Here is a 24,078-nt window from a genome sequence, read left to right as displayed (position 1 = left end):
AGCCCATGCACCCATCCGTATTAAAGATTAAAAATGGATTTGCAATGTTATGCTTAATAGAAAAAAGTCAATTAAGCCGGACCGAAAACATTCCAGAAGAGTAACTGAATTAAAACTGCTAAAGCAAAACAAAGATTCTTTTCGGCACCAAAGACTAATATTTGTATTCATGGCATGAACTTTTCGAAGTCAAGATTATACTTCCCCATATTCATTCACCCAGTGATGGGGGTAGAGACTAACCCACCGTGCATTTATTCCATAACACTTTGGAATAAGCAAATTACAGCCACGGTGGCCCCAAAGAACAAAATACAAATGATGCAAGATAATCAATATTTTTTTATCTAGACCCACTGCAGTGGAGGGAGGGGGAAAGATGCCAACTTCAAAGTTACACAGAACTCAGAAAAGTTCTCATATACTAAACTGGCTTAAATCTTTTTTAAAAAAAAGCAAGCCATTTAATTCTACTTTAGATCACCCCATTGTGTGACACTGTAAAAAATCCATTTGCCCGAAGTTGTGCATCTGCTGCACAAAAATTGCTTAGGTAATGAAGTCAGGACTTAATTATCACATCTCCTTCAATCCCATGCACACATTGTTGAAGTATATCGATAAATTCTGTAAACAAAGGAACTCTGGACACTTTACATGAAATACTTCAACATAACCAATTCTCTAATTCTCTAATGCTGGGTTTGAGACTGGATTTGCAAAATTTGAAAAAAAATGTAGAAACAGGAAAAACTTACAGTAGCTGACCATGGTAACACATACTTTAGTTACATCCCATTTAAACTACTCTAATGGGCTCGATGGACTGACTTTGAAAAACGCTTGGAAACTTCTGCATGTCTAGAATGCAGTGGCGAGATTGCTGACCAGCACAGGTTCCGGGGAGCACATGACTCCCCTCTTACTTCACTGGCTACTGGTATATTTCCAGGCACAATTTAAAGTGCTGGTTATGTCCTATAAAGTCCTATATGGTTTGGGGCTAGGATACCTGAAAGATCACCTTCTCCCATACGAGTGTGCCTGGGTTTTAAGATCTTCCAGGGTGGCCCTTCTCTTGCTCCTGCCAGTATCAGAAGTGCGTCTGGTAGAGTGAGGACACAGGAGAGGCCTTCTTAGCGGCTGCTCCCAAACTTTGGGATTCTTTGCTGTGAGAGGCTAAGTTGGCTCCCACTCTTCTGTCCATGTGTTAGCAGGCAAAGATGCTTTTAATTCAAGCAGGCCTTTAGCATGGTCTGTGCTGAAGTGGATTCTATTGGGCTGGATTCTATTTTCATTTTATTTTTTATTGTTGTGTTTAAGTATTTTTATTCTATTTGTTTTTATGACTGTGCTAACTAGGTTTATTTTCATCTTGGGTTTGTTAGCTGCCTCTAGCACCATTTTTTGGTGGAAAGGCAGAGTATAAATCCAGTAAATAAATAGTAAATAAAATTATTAGTGGCACAATGCATGGAAGGCAGGAGACATTGCACAACAATTTTGAGCTATGTTTGTTACCTTTGATTAACTATTGCAAACAATGATAACATCTAGATATAACTAGGTGTCTTGCAATATTTTAACTTTTGTACAACTCTACTTTTTTTTAAAGATTTACTCAAACGCTACTCTTTATTTATTTATGTACCTAATATCCCGCCTTTCCACTATAGAAACAGTTTTATTTCCTACATATATAGTAATGCTGAATATTTTGTATTGTGTTCTAGAAGCATCTTGAAGTTTAAGGCATTATAATGGTATCACACATTAGTTGAAATACTAATAAAAAGACCCAAAACAAATAATCGACTCACAGTATCCGCAATTCCCCTTCTAACGAATTTGTTTCGTTGTGAGCACATGTTTACCAATCAAGCTACTATCACCGGCCAAGTATCTTGCACCAAGTTCCCTTACCCTTATGACTTTCTCCTCCTCCGCAAAACAGCAATTGATATTTCATTTATAATTGAGTGCACTAAGAAGTGTGTTGCCAAAGAAAGGTGGTTCACCTGGTAGCCCCAGGGAGCAAATGAAGCTCTATATCCCTAGAGTTAACAGCATGGCGCTCTGTTCTTTAACGTGGATCCAGAGAGACCAGCCTGCAAGCCGCAAGAGGACCGCTTGTTTACTAGGGTCAGCTGGCCTAGAACAAAGTCAGCTTTAACTCACTTCAACCGCTGACTTATTTACAAATGCAAAGGGCACATCAGAGGCTAAAGTGAACAGGACTTGAGGAAAGAGGGACTCATTTTAAACATAGATAGATACAGATATAGATCTCAGTAGGCCTTGACTCACCTTGTTTACTCCCAGACCAATAATCTTGTAAGCAAAAGCATATTCCCTTTATGCAGGGTGGAATGCAAAGTTCTCTACTAACACAAAGTGACCTAAGGCACAGAGCAAAGGGTATGGCTGAACCACTTAAAAACTTTCTTGGTGATGCAAGCAAGCGTGTGTTAATTCAACATACTAGCAACCACTGAAACCATCTCAGCCAGTCCAGATCAGAACAAAAGGCAGGTGGACAAGCAGGCTGCGGTAGCAAAGGGGAAGAACAACTCTAGCGGGTTCTTATCAATGAACTCCTGCTGGGCTGTAAGCTCTTGGCAGGTGCCTACCTTTGACATCTGCCTTGGTCAGGAATGCTGGGAGTTGTGGTCCAAAACATCTGGAGGGCAGAAGGCCCTAGCATCTTTAGCAGAATAACATGCACTGGGGTAGCCTGGCCACAGATTACTAACCCAAGATGTCTAAGCCATACAACCATTCTGGCAATATAATTATATCCCACTTTTCTTTCATGGAGCTCAAGTCAGTTTATATAGGGTCCTCCACACAGGCACTCTCCAGACCCCAATGCTGCTTCACTTCAGCAAGGTTGTGCCATTAGATCCTGGCAAGATTTACTATTTATTTATTTATTTTTCCATAGCAAAAGTATGGACGACTCACAACTCTCTCTGATCTGGTCTGGTCTGTAAGGCCAGCTACAATGGCAGAACACATTCTCCTGCTCCCTTCCTTCCGAACGGGGCTGAAAAGCAGAGAAATTCTCTAGGTCAACACCGAGACGAGAGTCAGGAAGAAGTATATTAGACCCCTGCTGCCTGAAGTGTGCATGCACACACTATGGGGACTTCAAGTCTGTTCCCAGGGAGGGGGATTCTTGAAAGTATGGTAAACAGGATCTGTTCTCTCCGTCAGACTGAAGAGTCAATGCTTGGCTCAGCGCCCACCCAGAGAAAGAGGCGGCTTCCTTTACAGCCTCTTCCACAAGAATATTCAGAGCCCTCTAAGGCAGCAAAAAATGCTCAGCATTCCAGGATGTCCTGCAGAACCCCATAGACATTCAGTGCAGGAACAGCTGAGCCAACCAAGTTCTTCTCTTCCTCCTCTCCATAGGAAATTCCATTGAGAGCTCCCAGCTAGGCTTTCGGCAAAACAGAGTATATTTAGGTGGAGGGAATACAGAGTGTTACCCTGTAAGAAGGCCGGCTGTACCTTCCAGTTGCGATCCAGGCCAGTGCAACTAGCCCTATGGGTAATTGCAACTGGTGCACCAAAACAGTCCTGGCCTACCAATTATGCCTCTTCCATACAAGAGCTCCCCAGCCACACACAAACATTTGGTCAGCTTAATTTCTGGGCTAGACAAACAGTCCATCCCAGTTAACATTCTATCTCTATTTCATCACTGTTGTTCCATCTCAGATGAAACAACAGCAGACTCAGGGGATATGGCACAAAATGACATTTCATCCAGCCAAGTATCTTGCACCAAGTTCCCTCAGCCTTATGACTTTCTCCTCCTCTGCAAAATGGTGGGAACTAAAGTTTAGGAGGAGGGCCAGAAATATATCGGGGAAGTTAGAATAACCCTACCTCCCAATAGAAGAGGGATGGAAAACTTCTGACCTGCAGCAAATTTGGCCCAGTAGGCTGGCACATCTGGCCTGCAGGGCCTTGAGGGTGGCCCCTCCTCCTAGCCCTGCATCCCCACTGTTATCTCCAAACACCAATCGGAAATAACATTGAGGATTCCACTGCATGCTGCTCTGCCTCCCAATTGGGAGGGTGGTCAGTGCACTAAGTGCTTCATCCACCTCACATTCTTCCCAATGGAAGAAGGTGCAAGTCAAATGAGCGTGGGCCCTCAACCAAGGATGGTGACTTGAAGGATCCTCCTCCAACCAGAGCCTTGATCAGGGCAACTACACTGCATGGAGGATTTTCCCCACCCAAGAAAGCCCACATGCGGCAAACTTGGGTCCCCGAGGGAACCACTAGCTGGAGGACCTTCAGCCAGGAACTGGATGGTATCAGGGGTGCAGCCCTGCTCACTAACAACATCTGCCCCATGGAGGACTGGGTCATCCAGCCAGAAATAGTTTCTCACCTCTGACTGAAAGCCTGTAGGGACTGAGGACTATATATGCGAGCAAACACTGGCAACAGAAAGCAGTGCAAAGGCATGAGCCTTCAGCTAGGAGGCTGAAAGAAACGCTACTTACTTAACTGAATCGGTAGGAAGCATTGGGGCAGTTGAGGGGCAGGATTTTGTTTGGAGGATGCACAACTTCAGGCACATGTCCTCCAAGCCACTTTAAGCTGAAAGGGAGGCTGCTCTATCACAACTTAAATGAGTACAAGAGGGGGTGTATGAATGGGCCCCTATGTCACTTTTTTTACTGCTTTGCATTTATTAAAAATATTCTAACTTGATTTTGGGGTGGGATACAGAAGTGGCGGAGGGTGCTGTTCCAATGGGATGATCCAATCTAGGCCAATTTGGCCAAGGTTCTAAAAAAGAGCAAGGCTTGGGCCAAAGAGCTCAGAGATTCCTAGTTAGCAATTAGTTTTGCCATAGAGCTAAATTTGACAAGGAGTGGTCAAGACCCCAATAGCCAACTATTCGGACCTGCCGAAAAGCTCCATTGCCACAGCTGTTGCTTCACTCATCGTCCTTATTTAGTTCTGGGTTGGCAACTGGGGAAACAGAAAGCTCTTTTCAAGGGCCAGGTGTGGCCCAGGGGCAGTCAGTTGCCAACCCCTACACAAGGTATTCTACTGGAGGCCAGGTCTCCTTGGTTTGCATGACGCTCCCCTTGTTTCTTTTTCCCATGAAAAGAAGCAGATCATCAATTTCCACACAAGATTCCCCCATTACAGTGTCTAGCCCACAAGCCAGAAGGCAGGGGTTTAGAACATTGGGCCCGGGGCAAAAACTGCCCCTTCCTGGGGCCCTCATCTGGCCTTCTGGGGTTCCCTTTCCCTCGACCATTGATTGCTTGGTGATTCCCTGACTTCTGTGCAGCTTTTTGCCCCATTCTAAAAGACTGAAATGCCTCCCTTAAGGCTTAGATACTGGCAGTAAGAGCTTTAAGTTAATATATGCTGGTACTTTTGGTCCCACCCCTTTTGCCTTTGGCCATGCCTACTACTGGAATGTGGCCCTCAAGCTGAAAAAAGTTCTGCATCCCTGTCATGAGGTGAACTTGGCTACACTATATGGGCAGTCAGTGAAAGATAGGAGCGTTAAACAACTTGAACCCCCACCTGCACCATAGCTACCTTATCTGAAACACATGACATGAAGACAGGGATGCTTACCTTAGATACTATGATGGGTTTCCTGAAGTCCCTTCCCCCTGTTATTCGGAAGCCCCAAGGAGCCGGGCCAGTAAGATTCACGTTCACCAACATAGCAGTTCCACTAGCAGTGGGAAGATGACCACGACACTTTTACAGGCCTGAAAAAGAAAGAAAGGACACCATGAGCCCTTACAGGAAGTTAATGAGGAGTGTGCTATCGGGGCCGGCCCTAGCATTAGGCAGAGCGAGGCAACTGCCTCAGGTAGCAAATGCTGGGGGGAGGAAGTGGCAGAGATGTGGGTGTTCTTCCTGGGGGCCCTGGCCATTCCCCCGTCAGAGAACATTGCTCAGTGTGCCACACAGTCTGCCCTGATCCCCTAAATTAGCCTGCTGCCCTCAGGTTCTCTAGAGGTTGCTATGCCCTCATGACAAGATTCAACTGGCAATCTAGTCGGCCTCTATATGTGGAAAGAGGAGGGGTACATGTTATCCTTCACCTCAGGTAGCAAAACATCCTGGGCTGGTACTGTTGTGCGATAGAAATACTGCTTAAAAATATGAATAGATGCCTATACGTTACAGTAGGGCAAAGATCAGGAAGCGTATTGGCCAAAGAAGTCACTTATGTGTAACGCTTTTTTGGAGCCGGGAAGCAACAGACTTGTGGCAAAACCATTTCTGAGAAATAGAAGGCAGGCTTGCTGACGGTCGAGGCTGAAACAGCTGTGTCTAACGTGTTCCTGGCTCATGCGTTACACTGCTTGTGGGAATAAAACCTGTGTCAGAAGTGTCCTTAATTTGCCAACAGGATGAAAATGCTCGAGAACAACAAGAAGAACCCTCTCAAAGCAAATCTAGTGCAAACACCATTCTAGAATTCTCCGCTGCCATCTAGCTGTGCCTGTGGGGGACCCAAAATAGAACAAAAATGGCCTCCTCCAAATTCTCCATCCTATTTGCAGGCAGCAAAATTGAGGGGGCCATTTCACTGAATACTCTCTGGAGGGAGAGTCGCAAACTAGAAATGGTGACAGAAAATTATTTTGCAATAAATTACAGCTCATGTATTACCAAATGAAACTATATTGTTGGTCTTACTGGTGTTCACCCACCAGTAAGCAATGGTCTAAGAGCAGAGGAATGGAAAGAGTAGGGCCCAAGCCCATTACTTCAAGAATATTAAAATAACAAACAATGGCCCAGCTCACATGATTAGAGGGGGAAATGATCTTCAAATAACCCATAGATGTTGCTGGGTTATTGAGGGTTGTTTCCCATTCCCAAAACCCATGCCACCTGGGTTTGGCTGACACAGTAAACTGTGCAGTGTGGATAATTAGGCAAATGGCACCTGGCATGCTTATGGCTTATTTAAACCCTAATGATCACAGCAACACCCAAAAGTCTCCACCCCATTTGGAGGTGGCAGAATTGGGGGGGGGGGGTGTCAACAAATATTGCTGTGGTTGTTGGGCAGTATAAATATGTAATAAATAAATAAATAAATAAATATTCTCTAGGGGTGGTAAAAAAAATTCCAGCAGTTCAGGGGGAGTCCAAAAAACAAAATCCTCATACAGCGTCTCAGAAAATTATTTTCTGAGAAAATTTGGCCAGGCTGTCTGGAAATAAGTCTCCAGCACTTCTTTATTTATTAAGACATTTGTATCCCGCCCTATATCACAAGGATCACAAATTTTCCTTGCAGAGGTAGAAGCACAATCCTGAACCACGAAGTCAGACGACCCACCCTCAGACACCCTGGAACCCCACACCCCACTTTCTATCCAGAATTGAAGCAGCAACCCACCCAAACCTTCACGCAGGCACATTCCACCTCAGACCTACCTCTACAACCCCCAAACAGAGGCACGGCAACAACTGTCCCCAAAGAAAATAATCAGTAGGCTCCAAGGCCTTGCTTCTCTCATGCACGGTCTGCACTGAAAGGGAACTGGAAGGCGGAAAGTTAGCTGGGCCCTGGGCCACACGGTGTGACCAGCATTTGCCTTCCTGTCACAAACCTCGCATCTGCGAACCAGCAAAGTTCCTCCTTGCAAGCCACAAGCACCTGACAAGGAAACAAGCGCTAAGCAAAAAAAAAAAAGGGGGGGGCACTGATCAACTTGTAGACCTAACCAGATAAGATACATGCAGGTTCAGGAAGCAGCCCCAGCGCTCTCTATCCAGTTTCAGGCTATCTAGACGATGCCCTACAAGGCACTGATTGGCACACAGGGCGCGAAGTCAGAGCCCTGCACACAGCAAACCAGTTATTTCCTGAAGTGGGCCAGGACACACGCTTGATTTGCAGGAAGCAATTTAGCAGTTGTATGAAAATACAGAGCGCTTTGCATTTGGCAACAGAAGACACTGGTCCTTGCTCAGCCATGGAGCTGCACAGAGGCCACGGGTGGGGAACCTTAGACCCAGGGGCCAAATCCAGTCCTCCTGGGTTCCCCAGCTGGCCAGAATGATAAGAAGAGCAAGCAGGGGCCTTGAAGTTGCCCACCCACAGTTAGCACCTAGACAACAGACTGAGCGAGCACACAGGTCTTCCCCATTGTGGTGAGATGTGTTGTTCTATTTACCTTATAGCAATTATTTCTAAAGTTGCACATTTTATGCAAATCTTTTTTATCCTCTTTCTTTTAATTATGCATTTCCTCTTTGGGGAGGGGGGCCGATGCATAAGTGGTCACCTTATTGCCCTGATTAAGCAGGCAACAGGTTTAATTTTGTTAAATTATTGGTTAAAATACAAAGACCTTCCAGAGAGAGTGGGCGGTGTGTGAGGACTGCGTCTTCTAACACCTACTGTGACACATGTGCTCACTTTGTCCTACAACAAAGATATTTGAAATATATATATATATATATATATATATATATATATATGTTTTTTTCTCATTTGCAAATTTAGGCAGATTTAATCAAGCAAGGATTTCTTTAATCGGGCAACAACTCCAGTCATGGAAAATATTATACTGAGCTGGTGCCAAGGGCAGAAGGCCTCATGGTCATAAGCATACTGGGTAAAGCTAAACATCACACAACTGCAATAACGGTGCTAAAATTCTACTCTTTTATTTTCCTCTCTCCCACTGACAGGCTGTTGCTGGTTTATTACCTGTGCTTTGTCTTGCGTGTGTTAGCTATAAAAAGAGGAAAATACAGCGTCCCTAGATTTTTATGAAGATGAATGAAACGGCCAAGCCAACTACAAAAGGCTAAAGGAATGGTTATTCATTAAAATAATGACAATCATAATTACTCAACACGCAACAACAGCGCTCCTGGCTGAATGAGTGGACCCCAATGAAATAAAACATCTGCTCAGCAAGAGGTCTTGAGAAACACTAAGAGTTGCTTCATACATTAATTTTCATCGCTTGATTTCTCTCCACGACATCTGGCAGTTAAATGAATTGACTCCACTGAAATGCGTGGCATTTGGGGTCCCATCAGGAATTCCCACTGTGATGTCATATATCAGAAGTTCTCTTCTCAAACCTGCAGTTGACTCTTCACACATGCAAGGCACCACTTGATGTTGCAATCGAGGGATGGGCATGCGTGTGTGAATCAGCCTCCAAGAGACCACCCAGTTCTGCGGCTGCTTCCAACATACCCGAAGAGTCACGGTAGACCTGGTGCAAGGGCTGCTCCAGGTGTGACTACAAGCATACTTGGAAGCAGTAACAAACACAGCAGCCAGTGCTGGCTCCATCAGCTTGTCTTGACGAAGGGTTTGCCCTGAAGCGGACTCAGAGTGGCAGCAGGTCATCTACACAAGGCAACCGCCATTGCAAAGCCATCCGGGGGGGGGGGGGGATCCAAACTCCGCTTTAAAAAACTCAGGCACTTACCACCCCGACTTTTTTGGTTGCAGAGCCAATGGCGTCCCCTGATTTGTCGCCATCGGCTGGGCTGAACAGGGAAGGGGGCAAACCGGGAGCTCCAAGTCAGGTGCCACACTGTAAATAATTTAAAACAAAACAGGGGGGAGAGCAGAGGAACAGGGCAGCCAGAGAGAGGTCAGAGGGAGGAGAGCCGGCTGCCCTGTTCCTCCCCCCTCCTTGGTAATTGGTATGGCGGCAACAACTCCACATCAGCACGCTTTCCCATGCAGATGCCAGGAAGAAGACCCACCACCATCAAGATGAGAGCCAGGTTTTCAGGACCCTTGGGCAACCCACCCTCAATGGCCACCCTCCTTCAGTGAATCTACCTTCTCACCACCATTGCCACTAGCTGTTCTTGCTCCTCCTCCTTTTCAATCATTGCTACCACTTGCATGTTCGGCAGACGGAGAGCCAGGGAGTAAGTAGGCCATGGCATCTCCTGCTCCTCCTTCTTACCACCACCACTGTTTGAGAGGCAGGTGAACAAGCAGGTGAAGACAAGGAACACCTCTTGGAGGCTCTTGTCAGTGACCCCCCTGCTGGGGTTTGGGCCCTTGGTAGTTGCCCAACCATACCTACCCTTAATGCCAGCCCTGGCAGTAGCCCTTGCATCAGTGCTAAGTTGCCAGGTCTGTCTGCCATTTGAATTTCCCACAATGCCCCTGATGCAGTGTTGCTCTAGAACAGCCTTCTCCAAAATGGCATCCTCCAGATGTGTTGGGAGTTGGACTACAACTCCCATCACCCCAGACTTGGCCATGCTAGCTGGAGAAGGTGGGAGTTAGTCAAGACACATCTGGAGGGTTAAGGAAGGCTGCCCTTGGGCACTGCAGGAAATTTCAACGGTGGCTGCAGTAATGATGCTACGTAGGGGGCATTGTGTGAAATTTAAATGGTGGGCAGACCCAGTTGCCCAGTGCTGATCAGAACTCATCAGGGGAAAATGTTTTTGGAAGAGGACCTAGGATGGGCCCCAGCATCTGCCAAATGATACTGCGAACCGATACTGGGCATGTATGACGTGGGAATTTTATTACGGTGCTCCCATATTTTTCTGAAGGGGGAGTAAACATACTTCCCCTCTTGCCAATTCTCACACGCAAATCCCCTCTGCTCCCCCTGCAAGCTCCTTTTAGCCACAGAGGGGGAAATGCATCAACAGAACAAGTGTTTTCTTTTTGGACACAAAAGCGACAACAGGAGCTCCATTTTCACAGCCTGTCAAGTTTCGCACAAGTCTTCTGGGCTAAGTAGTCGTATTTATGTCCTGCCTGTGAGCGTACCAGCCAGCCAGAAACAAAAGGTGGGGAATGAAATGCATGAGGAAGCAATGAAGGAGGCAGCAAAGTTCAGCAGGTGCTGCTGGCCCAGCTAATGTTAGAGGGAAGCAAGCAACGCTAAGTATACTTTGCGAGTCAGTAACATGATAGGCCCAGGACAAAAATGCACCTACTTCTGATGTAACGGGATTACTACCATTTGGTGTCAGCTCAAGAGTTGCCTGTTTACAGGCTTTTGTAGAGCCTTTGATGGCTGGTGGCTACCAGCGGCATCCCACCTGCCTGGGTGGAAGTAAAGGAAACCATTTGGTGGTTTTGAACGCAGCTTGCCAAAAGAGGCACAAGTCATGATGGCGTTTGTTTTTCAGCTGACTGGCAAGAAGGAGCCATGCAGTGGGGGGACGGGGGACTTTAACAGTTGTCTTTGGGGAACTGGTGTCGCTGTTGGCTTTGGGAAACCAGTGATGCATTCATGACTTGCCTGGGTGCTTGCTTTTTGTAAACAAAAAGACATTACAGGAATGCTGAAAATCTGCAATAGTTTATTTATTTATTTATTTATTTATTTAAGGATTTTTATGCCGCCATTCAGCCAAAAAAGGCTCTCATGGCGGCTTACAAAAGTATTTCTTGACAGTCCCTGCCCACAGGCTTACAATCTAAAAGACATGACACAAAAGGAAAGGGGACTGGGAGGGAGGAGGAGGAGGGGGAAAAGGAAAGCAAATTCAGGCACTACAATCTTAGTTGGAAAGTTCAGCAGTTACAGTTGACAGCAGGAGGGAGGGGTCTCTCATCTGGAGCTGGACCCAGGCACAGTGGAGAGGTGCCTGGCTGCTGCTTCCTCCCTCACTGGTGGCCTCTCCAGAGACAGTTGGTAGCAGGAGGGAGGGGGCTCTCAGCAGGAGCTGGACCCAGGCCCGATGGAGAGGTGCCTGGCTGCTGCTTCCTCCCTCACTGGTGGCTTCTGCAGAGACAGTTGGTAGCAGGAGGGAGGGGGCTCTCAGCTGGAGCTGGACCCAGGCACGGTGGAGAGGTGCCTGGCTGCTGCTTCCTCCCTCACTGGTGGCTTCTGCAGAGACAGTTGGTAGCAGGAGGGAGGGGGCTCTCAGCTGGAGCTGGACCCAGGCCCGATGGAGAGGTGCCTGGCTGCTGCTTCCTCCCTCACTGGTGGCTTCTGCAGAGACAGTTGGTAGCAGGAGGGAGGGGGCTCTGAGCTGGAGCTGGACCCAGGCACGGTGGAGAGGTGCCTGCTGCTTCTTCCCTCACTGGTGGCCTCTGCAGAGACAGTTGGTAGCAGGAGGGAGGGGGCTCTCAGCTGGAGCTGGACCCAGGCACGGTGGAGAGGTGCCTGGCTGCTGCTTCCTCCCTCACTGGTGGCCTCTGCAGAGACAGTTGACAGCAGGAGGGAGGGGGCTCTCAGCTGGAGCTGGACCCAGGCACAGTGGAGAGGTGCCTGGCTGCTGCTTCCTGCCTCACTGGTGGCCTCTCCAGAGACAGTTGGTAGCAGGAGGGAGGGGGCTCTCAGCTGGAGCTAGACCCAGGCACGGTGGAGAGGTGCCTGGCTGCTGCTTCCTCCCTCACTGGTGGCCTCTGCAGAGACAGTTGACAGCAGGAGGGAGGGGGCTCTCAGCTGGAGCTGGACCCAGGCACAGTGGAGAGGTGCCTGGCTGCTGCTTCCTGCCTCACTGGTGGCCTCTCCAGAGACAGTTGGTAGCAGGAGGGAGGGGGCTCTCAGCTGGAGCTGGACCCAGGCACGGTGGAGAGGTGCCTGGCTGCTGCTTCCTCCCTCACTGGTAGCCTCTCCAGAGACAGTAGGTAGCAGGAGGGAGGGGGCTCTCAACTGGAGCTGGACCCAGGCACAGTGGAGAGGTGCCTGGCTGCTGCTTCCTCCCTCACTGGTAGCCTCTCCAGAGACAGTAGGTAGCAGGAGGGAGGGGGCTCTCAACTGGAGCTGGACCCAGGCACAGTGGAGAGGTGCCTGGCTGCTGCTTCCTGCCTCACTGGTGGCCTCTCCAGAGACAGTTGGTAGCAGGAGGGAGGGGGCTCTCAGCTGGAGCTAGACCCAGGCACGGTGGAGAGGTGCCTGGCTGCTGCTTCCTCCCTCACTGGTGGCCTCTGCAGAGACAGTTGACAGCAGGAGGGAGGGGGCTCTCAGCTGGAGCTGGACCCAGGCACAGTGGAGAGGTGCCTGGCTGCTGCTTCCTGCCTCACTGGTGGCCTCTCCAGAGACAGTTGGTAGCAGGAGGGAGGGGGCTCTCAGCTGGAGCTGGACCCAGGCACGGTGGAGAGGTGCCTGGCTGCTGCTTCCTCCCTCACTGGTAGCCTCTCCAGAGACAGTAGGTAGCAGGAGGGAGGGGGCTCTCAACTGGAGCTGGACCCAGGCACAGTGGAGAGGTGCCTGGCTGCTGCTTCCTCCCTCACTGGTAGCCTCTCCAGAGACAGTAGGTAGCAGGAGGGAGGGGGCTCTCAACTGGAGCTGGACCCAGGCACAGTGGAGAGGTGCCTGGCTGCTGCTTCCTCCCTCACTGTTGCTTCTCACAGGGGGAAAAAACTGATCCTGAATAAAGCTTTGCCTGGAACTATCTAGCACTCGACAAAGTGAGGATCACAAAATCTCTGTGGAGAGAAATGCATTTGAGTGGGGGGGAGACAAAATTAGGGCGGAGGCATGGCATGCTGCAACCAGGTGTAGGGGCAGTCACAAAGCAATTGCATCTGCCACAGCTACTCTGATGTTTCTCACAGCAGCACATGCAAAGAGTGTCTTAAAATGCCCTTCCTTAAAAGCTCGCTGCCCTGTCATCAAGGCACCCAGCAGGGCTTCCCAACACTCATGCACTGGTGTTTGAAGACGGGTACCTGTGACTCACATGTTCCATGGTTTGCAGACAGGCAAAACACTGGTCTCGCACACTCAGTGGCAAATGTGACTGCAATGGGATAGACTAGAGCAATGCTAGATCTACATTTCTGCTTTATAGCTGTACTGAAGTGCATTGATAACTATTGGGGCTTTTGTAGTGTTATTTCCTGCTTTTTATACTGCTTTCGTGGTGTTATCTCCTGCTTTTTATTCCACATTATGCAAAATGCCGCAACAAATGACATCGTGTGTCCTACAAGTTATCAATACACAAGAGGAATAATATGGTGTTACCATGATGGGATTGTAATGATTTGACACAAGCTGTAGATCTGGCCAAAACGTGTTGAACTACATTTCAGAGCAGCTCTTTGGGTCCGTGTTACATTAATGGGCGGAGCCAAAGGCAAAACAGGGCGGGGCCGAAGGCAAAAGCCTGCCCCCTGCAAACACCAGCATATTTTACCTTAGAGCTTTTAATACCAGTAACTAAGCTCCAGGGATGGATTTCAGCCTTTTAGAATGAGAAGACAGGTACGGAAGCCAGGAAAACACCAAATTTTCAACAGCCAGGGAAAAGGGAATGGGCTCAGGAGAAGGGCAGCATGACTCATCTTATGTTCGTTTGATGTTGCTTTGGGAGGAATACTGTTGGTCTGTGTGCTTGCTTCTGCATCCCTGAATGCAGGGATGGGCAATTTGAGGCTTGAACTACCACTTGCATTAACTCTAGCCTAGGATGGCCATATGAAAAGGAGGACAGGGCTCCTGTATCTTTAACGGTTGCATAGAAAAGGGAATTTCAGCAGGTGTCATTTGTACGCATGCAGCACCTGATGAAATTCCCTCTTCATCACCACAGTTAAAGCTGCAGGAGTCCTGCCCTCTTTTGTATCTGGTCAATAGGGCAGGGTTCCTGCAGCTTTAACTGTGGTGATGAAGAGGGAATTTCATCAGGTGCTGCATGCGTACAAATGACACCTGCTGAAATTCCCTTTTCTATGCAACCGTTAAAGATACAGGAGCCCTGTCTTCCGGATTGGGACCCAGGCAAGCTGCATTTGGTCCACAAGCCTGAGGCTTTGCACCTCTGGACTAGAGTATGGTGCAACCTTCAGACCTCACTATTAACCCTAGCCAGCTATGTGGGGTCCACCTTTCAACCTCTATCTTCATATCTTAGTTTTACTATTGACTGCATCTCTTCCTTAAAATATATTATTTTGTTCTCTTGGACTTTCTTCCAAAGGTGGTTGCAGCCCTGCTGGCAAGCCTCACATAGGCCATTACATGATCCCTCCCACTGCCCAGTTAAATAATGGGGAAGTCCCCACTGGATGTGGCTGTGTGAATGAATCAGTAGGAACAAAGCAGAAATACGCTTGTAAAAGGAACAGGGCATTCATTTTGTGGTGTCGAGGAGGGCAGGCAGGAGCAAGAACAGAAAACCAGAAGAGTCCCTTCGCCTTGAGGAGCAAAAAGGCTCATTAGGGGGTGGGAGCGGCTTCTTGTCCTGGGAGGGGAAGCGAGGACCCTGGAGACATGAGCCATCGTCAGCGCCAGACATTTGGTGCCATAGGCCAAAGTGTGCCCGCTTCTCTCTCATGAGGAAGCCGGAGTGGGGAGAGCAGCAGCATGGGAGGGGTGGGGAGTGGAGCGAAGGGAGACAAAGGCACCAAGAGAGCAATGCAGGAAGTTCGCAGCCACAGGCCTGATTCATACATTTTTGCAACTGGGGCTGGAGAGGATGCCGGGCTGACACCTCACCAAGCGTGCCGCCTATTCGCACAGCAATGTGGGGGGTGGGGGGTGGGCAGACCTTATTGCACCCAGGGCTCAAGTCAACCATGAACTAAATCTCCACATTGCATCTCAAGGGGGGAAACCAGGGCAGGGAATTAGAGAGAGGAGGAAAACCAGTTAACTATTTATTTAGTTTTTGCATTTCTCCCCAAACCCTGTGGATAATTCAAAGGCTTTTCCACATTACAGAGACCACGCTCGGATGCTCTCTGCGACCGACACAGACACACACCTGCTAGGTGACACTTCCAACCACATACCAGGGGCTCAGTAAATGGCCAGGGAGCCCCAGACAACACTGCTGCACTGTTAAAGCTACGGGAGCAGACCTGAACAGGTCTCCGGCGGGAAAGCCTCACGTAAGCTATTGTAAAGCTATGTAAGCCGTCGAAAAGAAGAGAAATAAATGAATCCTGGAAGGGTTACAGCAAAGTGGGGCTAGCCAAAAGGAGAGGGAACGACACAGGGAGAGGAAACTCCCATTGCCCACCTTGTCCTTGTGACTTTCCAGGCTCAATACCTTCCCCAAAACAGCCAGCAAGAAAATGGCCCCAAACCCGACACACAAAGGCAGCCTTCAGGGGAAGAATTTCCTGCATTTACATGTTTTGGTGCCAGCAGGAAGCTACCTCCCCCTTCCCAGTCAGGAACACAAATAGCCCCTGTCTCTAGCTGAGGTGGGGAAGAGAGATTTTCTACCTCAAAACCTGCTGATGGGGTTCCAGGGGACAAATGGGGGGGGGGGAGTTCCCACCCACCCCATTAGGAGCAGCCAGCAGGATAGGATCCTGGGTGTGCAGTATGGTGCGTTGTCACAAACAGCTATCCCTGCAGACTGAAGACATGAAACTGCTGTCATTCTTCTTTTGGCTTGCATGGTAGGCAGAGGGACGCTTGAAGTTATAGATTCTACTTCAAGGAAAACAGACACACACAGAGTTTTACATCTTCTTATCTAGGTGTGGCTACTACAAGGCAGGTTTAAAAATAGCACTAGGGAGGTACGATCCTTAGAAAAACTATGGTAAGAATAGTCTGTGCATGCATCATTCAATATTTGGTGTGTGTGTGTGTGTTTTATTTTGGGTCCCACCCGCTTTGCTTTGGCTCTGCTGACCACTGGAATGCAGCCCCCAAGAGCGTCTACAGAATGGAATTTGGGCCTCGGGATGAAATTCCCCAGCAGGTGTAGAACAATGGGCAGATGTAGAAGAACCCTCCACTGCATTCAGTCCAAACGCTCCCAAAGCAAACTCTAGATATAAAACAAAGAAAATAATTCCACAGCTTTTCAGCCCACATGGGCAAGACGTTCCCACAGACAGCACCAAAAATGGCTAGTACCTGTGATACAACCTTGGCTTTGCCGGTCACTGGAGCAGTTTTGTAACTGTTCTTTAAAATGTTGGCTTTAAAACATTTAAGTGAAGGATAAACTTACGGACTCAAACTGATAATGTATGGGTGCTACCTCAGTATATATTCAAAGACAGCCAGCTGCCTGATGCACAGGGGCGACCTTATCATTAGGCAGAGTGAGGCGGTTGCTGGAAGGAGGCAGCAAGGTGTTGGAGGAGAGAGCAGTAGGCCACATAGCCTGCCCCAGGCCCCCTAAGGCAGCCTGCTACCTTCAGGTGTTGCGGAGGACACTATCCCATTGCTAGTATTGAGGAAAGAATTGACTGTCAGTTCCGGCAGCCTTTGTACACAGAATGGACCGCCATCTTGGTGTTCGCGTCAGGCAGTGAATTCAGCCTACTAGTATATACATGTGTAAGGTAGGTTGTAAAGTTGGACTCACGGCATGGCTGAAGAAATCTCAGTGACCTCTGTTAAAATGTGGTGTGTCTGTTTTTGGCCTTGACTACTGTATACTTGATAATCGTCAGCAGCTGCATGTGTGAACTGAACGTCCACTGACCCCTTGAAGAAGAGAGGCAATTACGGAAATATAATCTGTAGTGTCGCATTTCTGGTGACCCCATTCACACCTGCAGACCACCCCTTGGTGTTGATGTGCGTGTCTGAATTAGGGCCCTGAGCATTGAGAGGCAGTCCCAAAAGGTCAAGGCAGTTGAAATCTTAAGGATAACATTCTCTAAAGGAGCTGTCTATACGTTGTCTTTGCCATGGGATGACTCCGAATCCACGCTACATCAGTTATATGACGCAGCCACCAATTTGGAGCCACCCCGGGGCAAAGAGACAAAGATGCAGAGCGGAAAGGTCAGGGATTTATCCCGACTTTTCCTCTTCCCCGTATGTCCTCGATTGGGCAGTGCTCCAGTGGCGTTCCTGGGTGGAAGGCAACCTGCCATTGGTCGCCAGAAGCCACAGGAGAGGGCAAGCTCGGCAAGCCTAATGGCCGCCGGAAAGCCTGCGCTGCCTCCCTCCATTTGGATAACTTGCTGCTACTCTGCACCAGTGAAACTGTGGGGTTTGGCTGTGGAGCGGCACCAACTCAGCGCCATGAAGACAGCCCCAAGGTATCCTACCCCTCCCACTTATATAAAAACAACAACTCAATTTCTTATGGCCAGTTGGGAGTGCTGTGAAATAGCCTCTGCCTTGTATTCAGCCTTTTGGGCAGATTGCTTTCCCTTTGTCGTGCCTCACTCAGCAGCCATTTTGTGGCAGTGCCCACAAGTTTCTTCCATTGTCACATGTGCCCACAGTCCCCCCCCAAAAAAGGTTGCCAACCCCAATTTAGAGCATCTGGATACCCTAAATAACACATTTTGTCTAAGTGTCTGTCTAAGGCTTTTCTTTGTGGCTTGGACACGTGCTCAGAGAATATGGTTGCTTTACACCTGGAACATGGGCAACAACTCTGTAGTTCAGCCTGAAGGCTAGAAGTATTCGCTTACTTGTGACATACCAGAGAGGGGCAAAATGAATTTATGTTGTAAAAAAGGACTAGAGGATTCTGACACATTATTTTATTCTGAAATCCTAAATACTGGAATGAGGGTGTGAGCGAGAGAGAGCTCTTAAAAAAAAAGACCACCACAATTTCTCAAAGGATATTGGAAGAGTGCAGGGTGGAGGTGGCAACTGTCCCAATACTGGGGAAAATGTGGGATATAAATAAATATAATAATAACAACAACAACTCTACTGGCTAGGGCTGGTAGGAGCTGTAGGCAAAAACATTGAGAGGGCCACGATTTGCCTTCCCCAACATAGGAGAAAAGATGGGACTGTGAGTTAAGGACAGCACAGCATCTATGTCATCATGCGCTGACATAAAAAAATCCATAAATGTGAAGAGAACGAATGGTTGTGTGTTTGTGTTCTGCAACAAGGGTTATGGCACAGGGCCAACTCTACCATTAGGCCGAGTCAGGTGGCAGATGCTGTTCCATTGTCAACACTGAAGTAAAATTCAACTGCCAGTCCAGTCAACTTCTGTACATAAAATAGGGGAGAGGGCCATCATGTCCTTCACCTCAGGCAGCAAAACATCTTGGGCCACTCTGGTTGTAACTGGCCTACGGAGGAGGGAGGGGCTTGGAATCCTCTAGAAGGGGCCTCCAAGGATATTGGAGGCCCCTCCCCTACATTCGCAACATGGGCTGCCCAAGACATTTTGCTGCCTGAGGTGAAGGCCAAGATGGCACCTCCACCCATTCCACCGACCAGATTTTTTATTATTATTTATTTATTTATTTATTTAGCACCATCAGTGTACATTTATTTCATTTCTATGCCACTCAATAACCAAAGCGCTCTGGGCGGTGCACAAAAATTAAAACCATAAGATACAGCCTAAAATATAACCAGATTGGCAGTCAAATCTTACTTCAACACTGGTGACCAACAGGACAACATCCTCTACCACACATGAGGGCAGCAGGCTAGCTTAGGGTGTGCAGGGCAGGCCACACAGCACATATGGCTCTGACATTTCACTAATACTCCCTGTTTCAGCATCTGCTGCCTGAGGCAGCTGCCTCACTCTGCCTAATGCTAGAGCCGGCCCTGCTCAGCATTTATTAAAAAAAAAATGTTTCTAGCCCTGGTGTCTCAAACATGGTGCCCACAGGCACTAATGTGCCCACAGACTCCACTTTTGGTGCCTGTTAAGCTTTTTTTTTACTTTGAAGCTGGCCTGCTACAAAGAGAAGTGCTGTTCTCCAAAAGAGTGGGTTCAAAAGAGTGGTTTCGTGTTTTGGAGCTCAGACATGACCTCTGCCTTGTACTTCGGTGTCTTGGGCAGGTTACTTTTCTTTTTGTCTCACTAGTTTGCCCTTCCTGTTTTGTGATCATCCATGCCCACCCTAGTAGCTGTTTTATGAATGGGCTACACCCCCATGGCAGCCATTTTGTGAGAGTTCCCACAACACTTTCTCAAAATTCCAACTGACGCAAAAAAGTTGGATACCCCTGCCCTAGGTCTTTTACTTAGAAAGAGAAATGTGCTGGTAGTGTACATCTGAAATGTGGGTGGGTGGGGAGTGCCCCTAGCTCTGCCCGCAACCCTCTGCTGGCCACATCCGCTCAGTGACCATGTCCCACCAGTGTCTGAAAGCAGAACCTACATCCATACAACTGCATGCACAAAAGCTTTCTACTCAACGGGGCCATCTACAACCAAGATGTTTTGATGCATATGGTAAAGGACAAGGGGCCATCTTCCCCTATCCACCCCTATATTCAGAAGCCAACTGGACTGGCAGTTGAATCTTACTTCAGTGCTGGCAACGGGCCCGCTTCTGCTGCCTGACTTGGCCTAATGGTAGAGCCGGCCCTCAATTGCACAACAGTTCTGATTGGGTGGAGAGTTTATGCAGAAACATCACAATAAAGAGACAGACGTCAAGAGGTAAAACACTGTTGACTGTATTACAGTCTGGAAGTATCTAAAGTTACCTGTCATTCATTTGCAATTTTAACATTTTTCCCCTTGGCTTTTCGTTATGACAAAAAAAAAAAACCAATAAAAACGGAGCTGAGCCATGCTGCACAGTCAAGAGAAGTGGTGATAAACAGAGCCCAAAGGAAAGTTAAGAACAGCAGTGAACAAACTGGAAATGGAGTCCGTTTATGAGAAAGGCACCCACCTGCTCCTACTCTATCATACTGGATATTTTAGGCGTGTCCAGACAACAGCTTCCAGCAGAGTCAAGGATTCTAATAAAAGGAAGCACTTTCTCCCATGTAATACTTTTCCCTCTGACTCCTGTAGGCTCATTGCAGAGAACCAGCACCGTTCACATCATCATCCATGTAACTTCCTAAGGAACTAGACCACTGTGAAGACCCCTCAAATCCTCTAAATAGCAAGGTTAGCATTTCCTAACACCACACTCTGGATCTCCCCAAATTCATGTAGCCTGGATGTGAGCCATACTTCAGCCAGAACTGCCTTGCCAATAAGAACTGAAAAATTGTAATGAATGCTGTGAGCAAACAGTTAACACCTCATCTGGAAGCAAGAAAGTGGATCAGGTTTACAGCAGCCCAGCCACAAAACTTGGCTTTATGTATAATTGCAGCGGGATTAAGTGTTTACTGCTTCCCCTGTTGTGCAGGATTGTGTGGATTCGCTCGCACAGCACTTGGCAGCTGATCCAAAGTGAATTTCTCCCCCATTTTCTGCAGAACAGCTTCCTCCAAAGCACTAAGGGAAAATATGGAACAGGCTGAAGGAGGACAGGAAATTTCAGCACAGGTGCAAGGAGGATTACATAGATAGTGCTTTGGGTACTGGGCGCTATGGACATGTAATAAATAAATAAAATATAAATAAATATACTCTGACTAAATTGCGTAAGGGTGGAATTCTCAAATGGGTATCAAGCAGCAAGTTTAGGCTAATATGCATTCATTTGCTTGCTTTGTATAATTCACGCAGGGCTTTGAAGTTTCACCTTTTGACCAGTGGAGGCTCTCAAGATTTCATCATGCCCTAGATGTAACTTTCAAGTCTACCTCTGCAGGCTTGGGGCCTTAGGACCCTTCACCTCCAGAGGCAGGATACCACTGGGGACAAACAGGAAAGGAAAACTACCTTGTGCCCAGGTTGTGAGGTTCTTGGAGGCACTTGTCACCTGCCACCGCAAACAACCCTGGACCTTTGGCTGATTGGGCTGGAAAATTTGACATCCCAGTGTGGTGTAGTGGCTACGGTGTTGGACTGGGAGATCCGGGTTCTAGTCCCCACTCAGCCATGGAAACCCACTGCGTGACTTTGGACCATCACATACTCTCAGCTCAACCTACCTCACAGGGTTGTTGTTGTTGTGAAGATAACATGGAGGGGAGAAGGGTTATGTATCATGCCTTGGGTTACTTGGAGGAAAAAAAGCGGGATATAAATGTAATAAATAAATAAAATAAAATAAAATAAATATCTTATAACCTGCTCTGAACTTCGGGGATAAGGTGGGAAAGAAATATAAGCGAACTTTATATCATAAAGCTCAAAAGGTTCTGAAACTTTCAAGAGCACATGCTTGGTGTGTGTGAAACATAAGCAATGCAGCAAAGTTAGAAACGTTATGGGGCAAAACTTTGCTGCGAAGAGCGACCAGGCGGCTCCTATGACGGTTTCTCACCCACAGCAAAAATAGTTCCTTGTGCTGGCTCTAGCTTCTGCTTCCCTCCCCGGCCACTGTACAGCACCCAGCCAAGTCCTGGGCTCTTGTCATTACCCCACAGCCCTAAAGACCTGTGTGAGCCAGCCAAGTCTGTGGCATGGCAGACAGACAGGTCAAAGTCCGGAAATGGGGTGGGTGGGTGGACAGGCTCAGTTTGCTAAAATTACAGAGGCCCGGGCTCAAGTGTGCCTGGATAGCCTCCCTTCTGCTTCAGAAACTCTCAGATCTCAAGTATATCGGGGTATTAGTTATGTCAATTAGTGGAAAGAGAAAAAGCGCTCTGCGTATACTCAGGTGCACGCTGTTCTTTATTATGCTGTGAGGTAACGAAGACAGGTTCTAGAGCACAGCCCTGGCAGGAGGACCTGAAATAGCAAGTCCACTAGACCATCCTCCTTGGACAACATGAGTGGCAACTTCCACACAAAATTCCTGAGGACTAGACTGTTAACAGCAAAAAGAAGAAGGTGCCACAAGGCTTTTATCCTCTAGTAGGGGCAGGGGAAAGCCAGCTTGCTCTCTCTGCCCCTATCCCAATACAAATTCTTACACCCCTAAACCGACTAAAGCAAGTTGGCCATTCCATTCTCCTGCATTATTTAGGAGAGCTTTCCTAAGGACTCAATCCTATCCATGTTTAAACTGAAAAAAATGACCTAAAACTCCCAGCATTCCCCAGACAGCAATGCTGGGAGTTGGAGGGGTTTTTTTTTTTCTGCCTCAAGATGCATAAGGTTGAGCCCTAAATCCTGTTAGCTTAACACACATTCTTCACCTCTTACCTCCCGTTTGAGATTGCAGCCTCCACGGGGCAGAGGCCTTTCATTTGTTTTGTAAAGGGAAATGCACATTAATGGCACAATAGGTGAACCCTTTCAACCAAGAAGGGAGCACTGATTAACAGAAGGGTTGGGGAGGAAGGATAAGCAGCAGCTAAACCAGCTGTCCCTTCAAAAAATCCACAGGGGATTTTTTGGGTTTCACCTTAGAAATCCTAAGCAGCCATAATCCTATTTGTTTACTAATATTTGCAGGCTGCCTTTCATCCGGAGCAACTCCCAAGGTGGTTTACAGTAACAACAAACACAAGTAGGTGCTGCTGTTTTTAAATTACGAATAAAGTTCAAGTCCATACACATAGCCCTACAAAACCAACAAGCGAAAAGCCGAACCCATCGGCAATTAAAACAGAGCACTAGAAGACGCAAAACCAGCAGCGGACATAACTTGTTTAATCCAACGGCTGAAGGCAAAGCGGAAAAGTTCCGTTTTCCTCCGATCTGAAAGCGAGGACAGAGGCGGAGCTGCGCGCAAAACCTCCAAGGGCCAACGAACAGGAGAAGGGGGAGGGGGGATACAGACACCTCCTTTAATTTTCATTTTAAAAAATATTATTTTGCAAATGATGATGGATAAAACACCCACCCACCCACAAGTTCCCTTCTGTTGCAGCCTTGCACCAGACACGCACACCGGGATAAATCCCAAGAAATAGATTGGAAAGAAAATGAACAAGATCCCTAAACTGCAATCTGATCACTCCCCCAAAGGAGACTTGCTTCGGAGTAGACGTGCCGAAGGGCTACCCCACCCCGGAACAAGAGCAGTAGCTTTTTTTTTACACCGAGACAGGACAAGGCTAACGAAGCATCTCTAACCCGATTTTACTCCGCTTCGCGCAGCCCCCTGTCCAGCTGCCACAGGACGCACTTACCCCGAAACCAGAGCCTGTCCCGCTTTGCTTTTGGGCCACTCCGGAATTGCAAGGATGTCGGGAGAGGAGTTGCCGGTAAGGCGACGAAAACCAGCCCCACTGCTGCCACTGCCGGCCACTACCGCTGCTGCTGCGACGCGTCCTCCACTTTACCCGGCTGCTGCCTCCCGCCGAGCTCCATCCTCTCCTCCTCCTCCTCCTCCTCCTCCTCCTCCTCCAAAGGGGCTGGCGGCTCCCTATTTGGACTACCACTCGAAACGGCTTGGGCAAGTTCGGCAGACGAGCGCCGCCTCCAGGCGCAGCG

The 24,078-nt window shown here is 48.1% G+C and overlaps 1 protein-coding gene across 4 annotated transcripts in view; it reads right to left on the bottom strand.

Annotated features, from left to right (window-relative positions):
- Window positions 1-23,941, bottom strand: part of PDLIM2 (PDZ and LIM domain 2) — a 147,764-nt gene extending 123,823 nt beyond the window's left edge. For 2 of the 4 annotated variants that reach the window (XR_010026029.1, XM_063138944.1), the window contains exons 1-2: window positions 23,775-23,941; window positions 5,623-5,762 (exon numbers count right to left, since the gene is read on the bottom strand). Coding sequence is in view for 1 of the 4 variants with exons in the window: in XM_063138944.1 (XP_062995014.1) it covers window positions 5,623-5,715 (93 nt within the window). In the remaining 3 variants the exon portion in view is untranslated. Of the gene's footprint in view, window positions 1-1,923; window positions 1,943-2,018; window positions 2,076-5,622; window positions 5,763-23,774 lie in introns of those variants that run through there. The other 2 variants (XM_063138945.1, XM_063138946.1) reach the window with 2 other exon arrangements.
- Window positions 23,942-24,078: the final 137 nt, after the last annotated feature.

This window comes from Elgaria multicarinata, chromosome 12 (assembly GCF_023053635.1).
Source record: "Elgaria multicarinata webbii isolate HBS135686 ecotype San Diego chromosome 12, rElgMul1.1.pri, whole genome shotgun sequence".
In the NCBI taxonomy this organism is placed as follows: domain Eukaryota; kingdom Metazoa; phylum Chordata; class Lepidosauria; order Squamata; family Anguidae; genus Elgaria; species Elgaria multicarinata.
The sequence above is the reverse complement of the archived record's forward strand: the minus strand, read 5'-3'. Positions and strand labels throughout refer to the sequence as shown.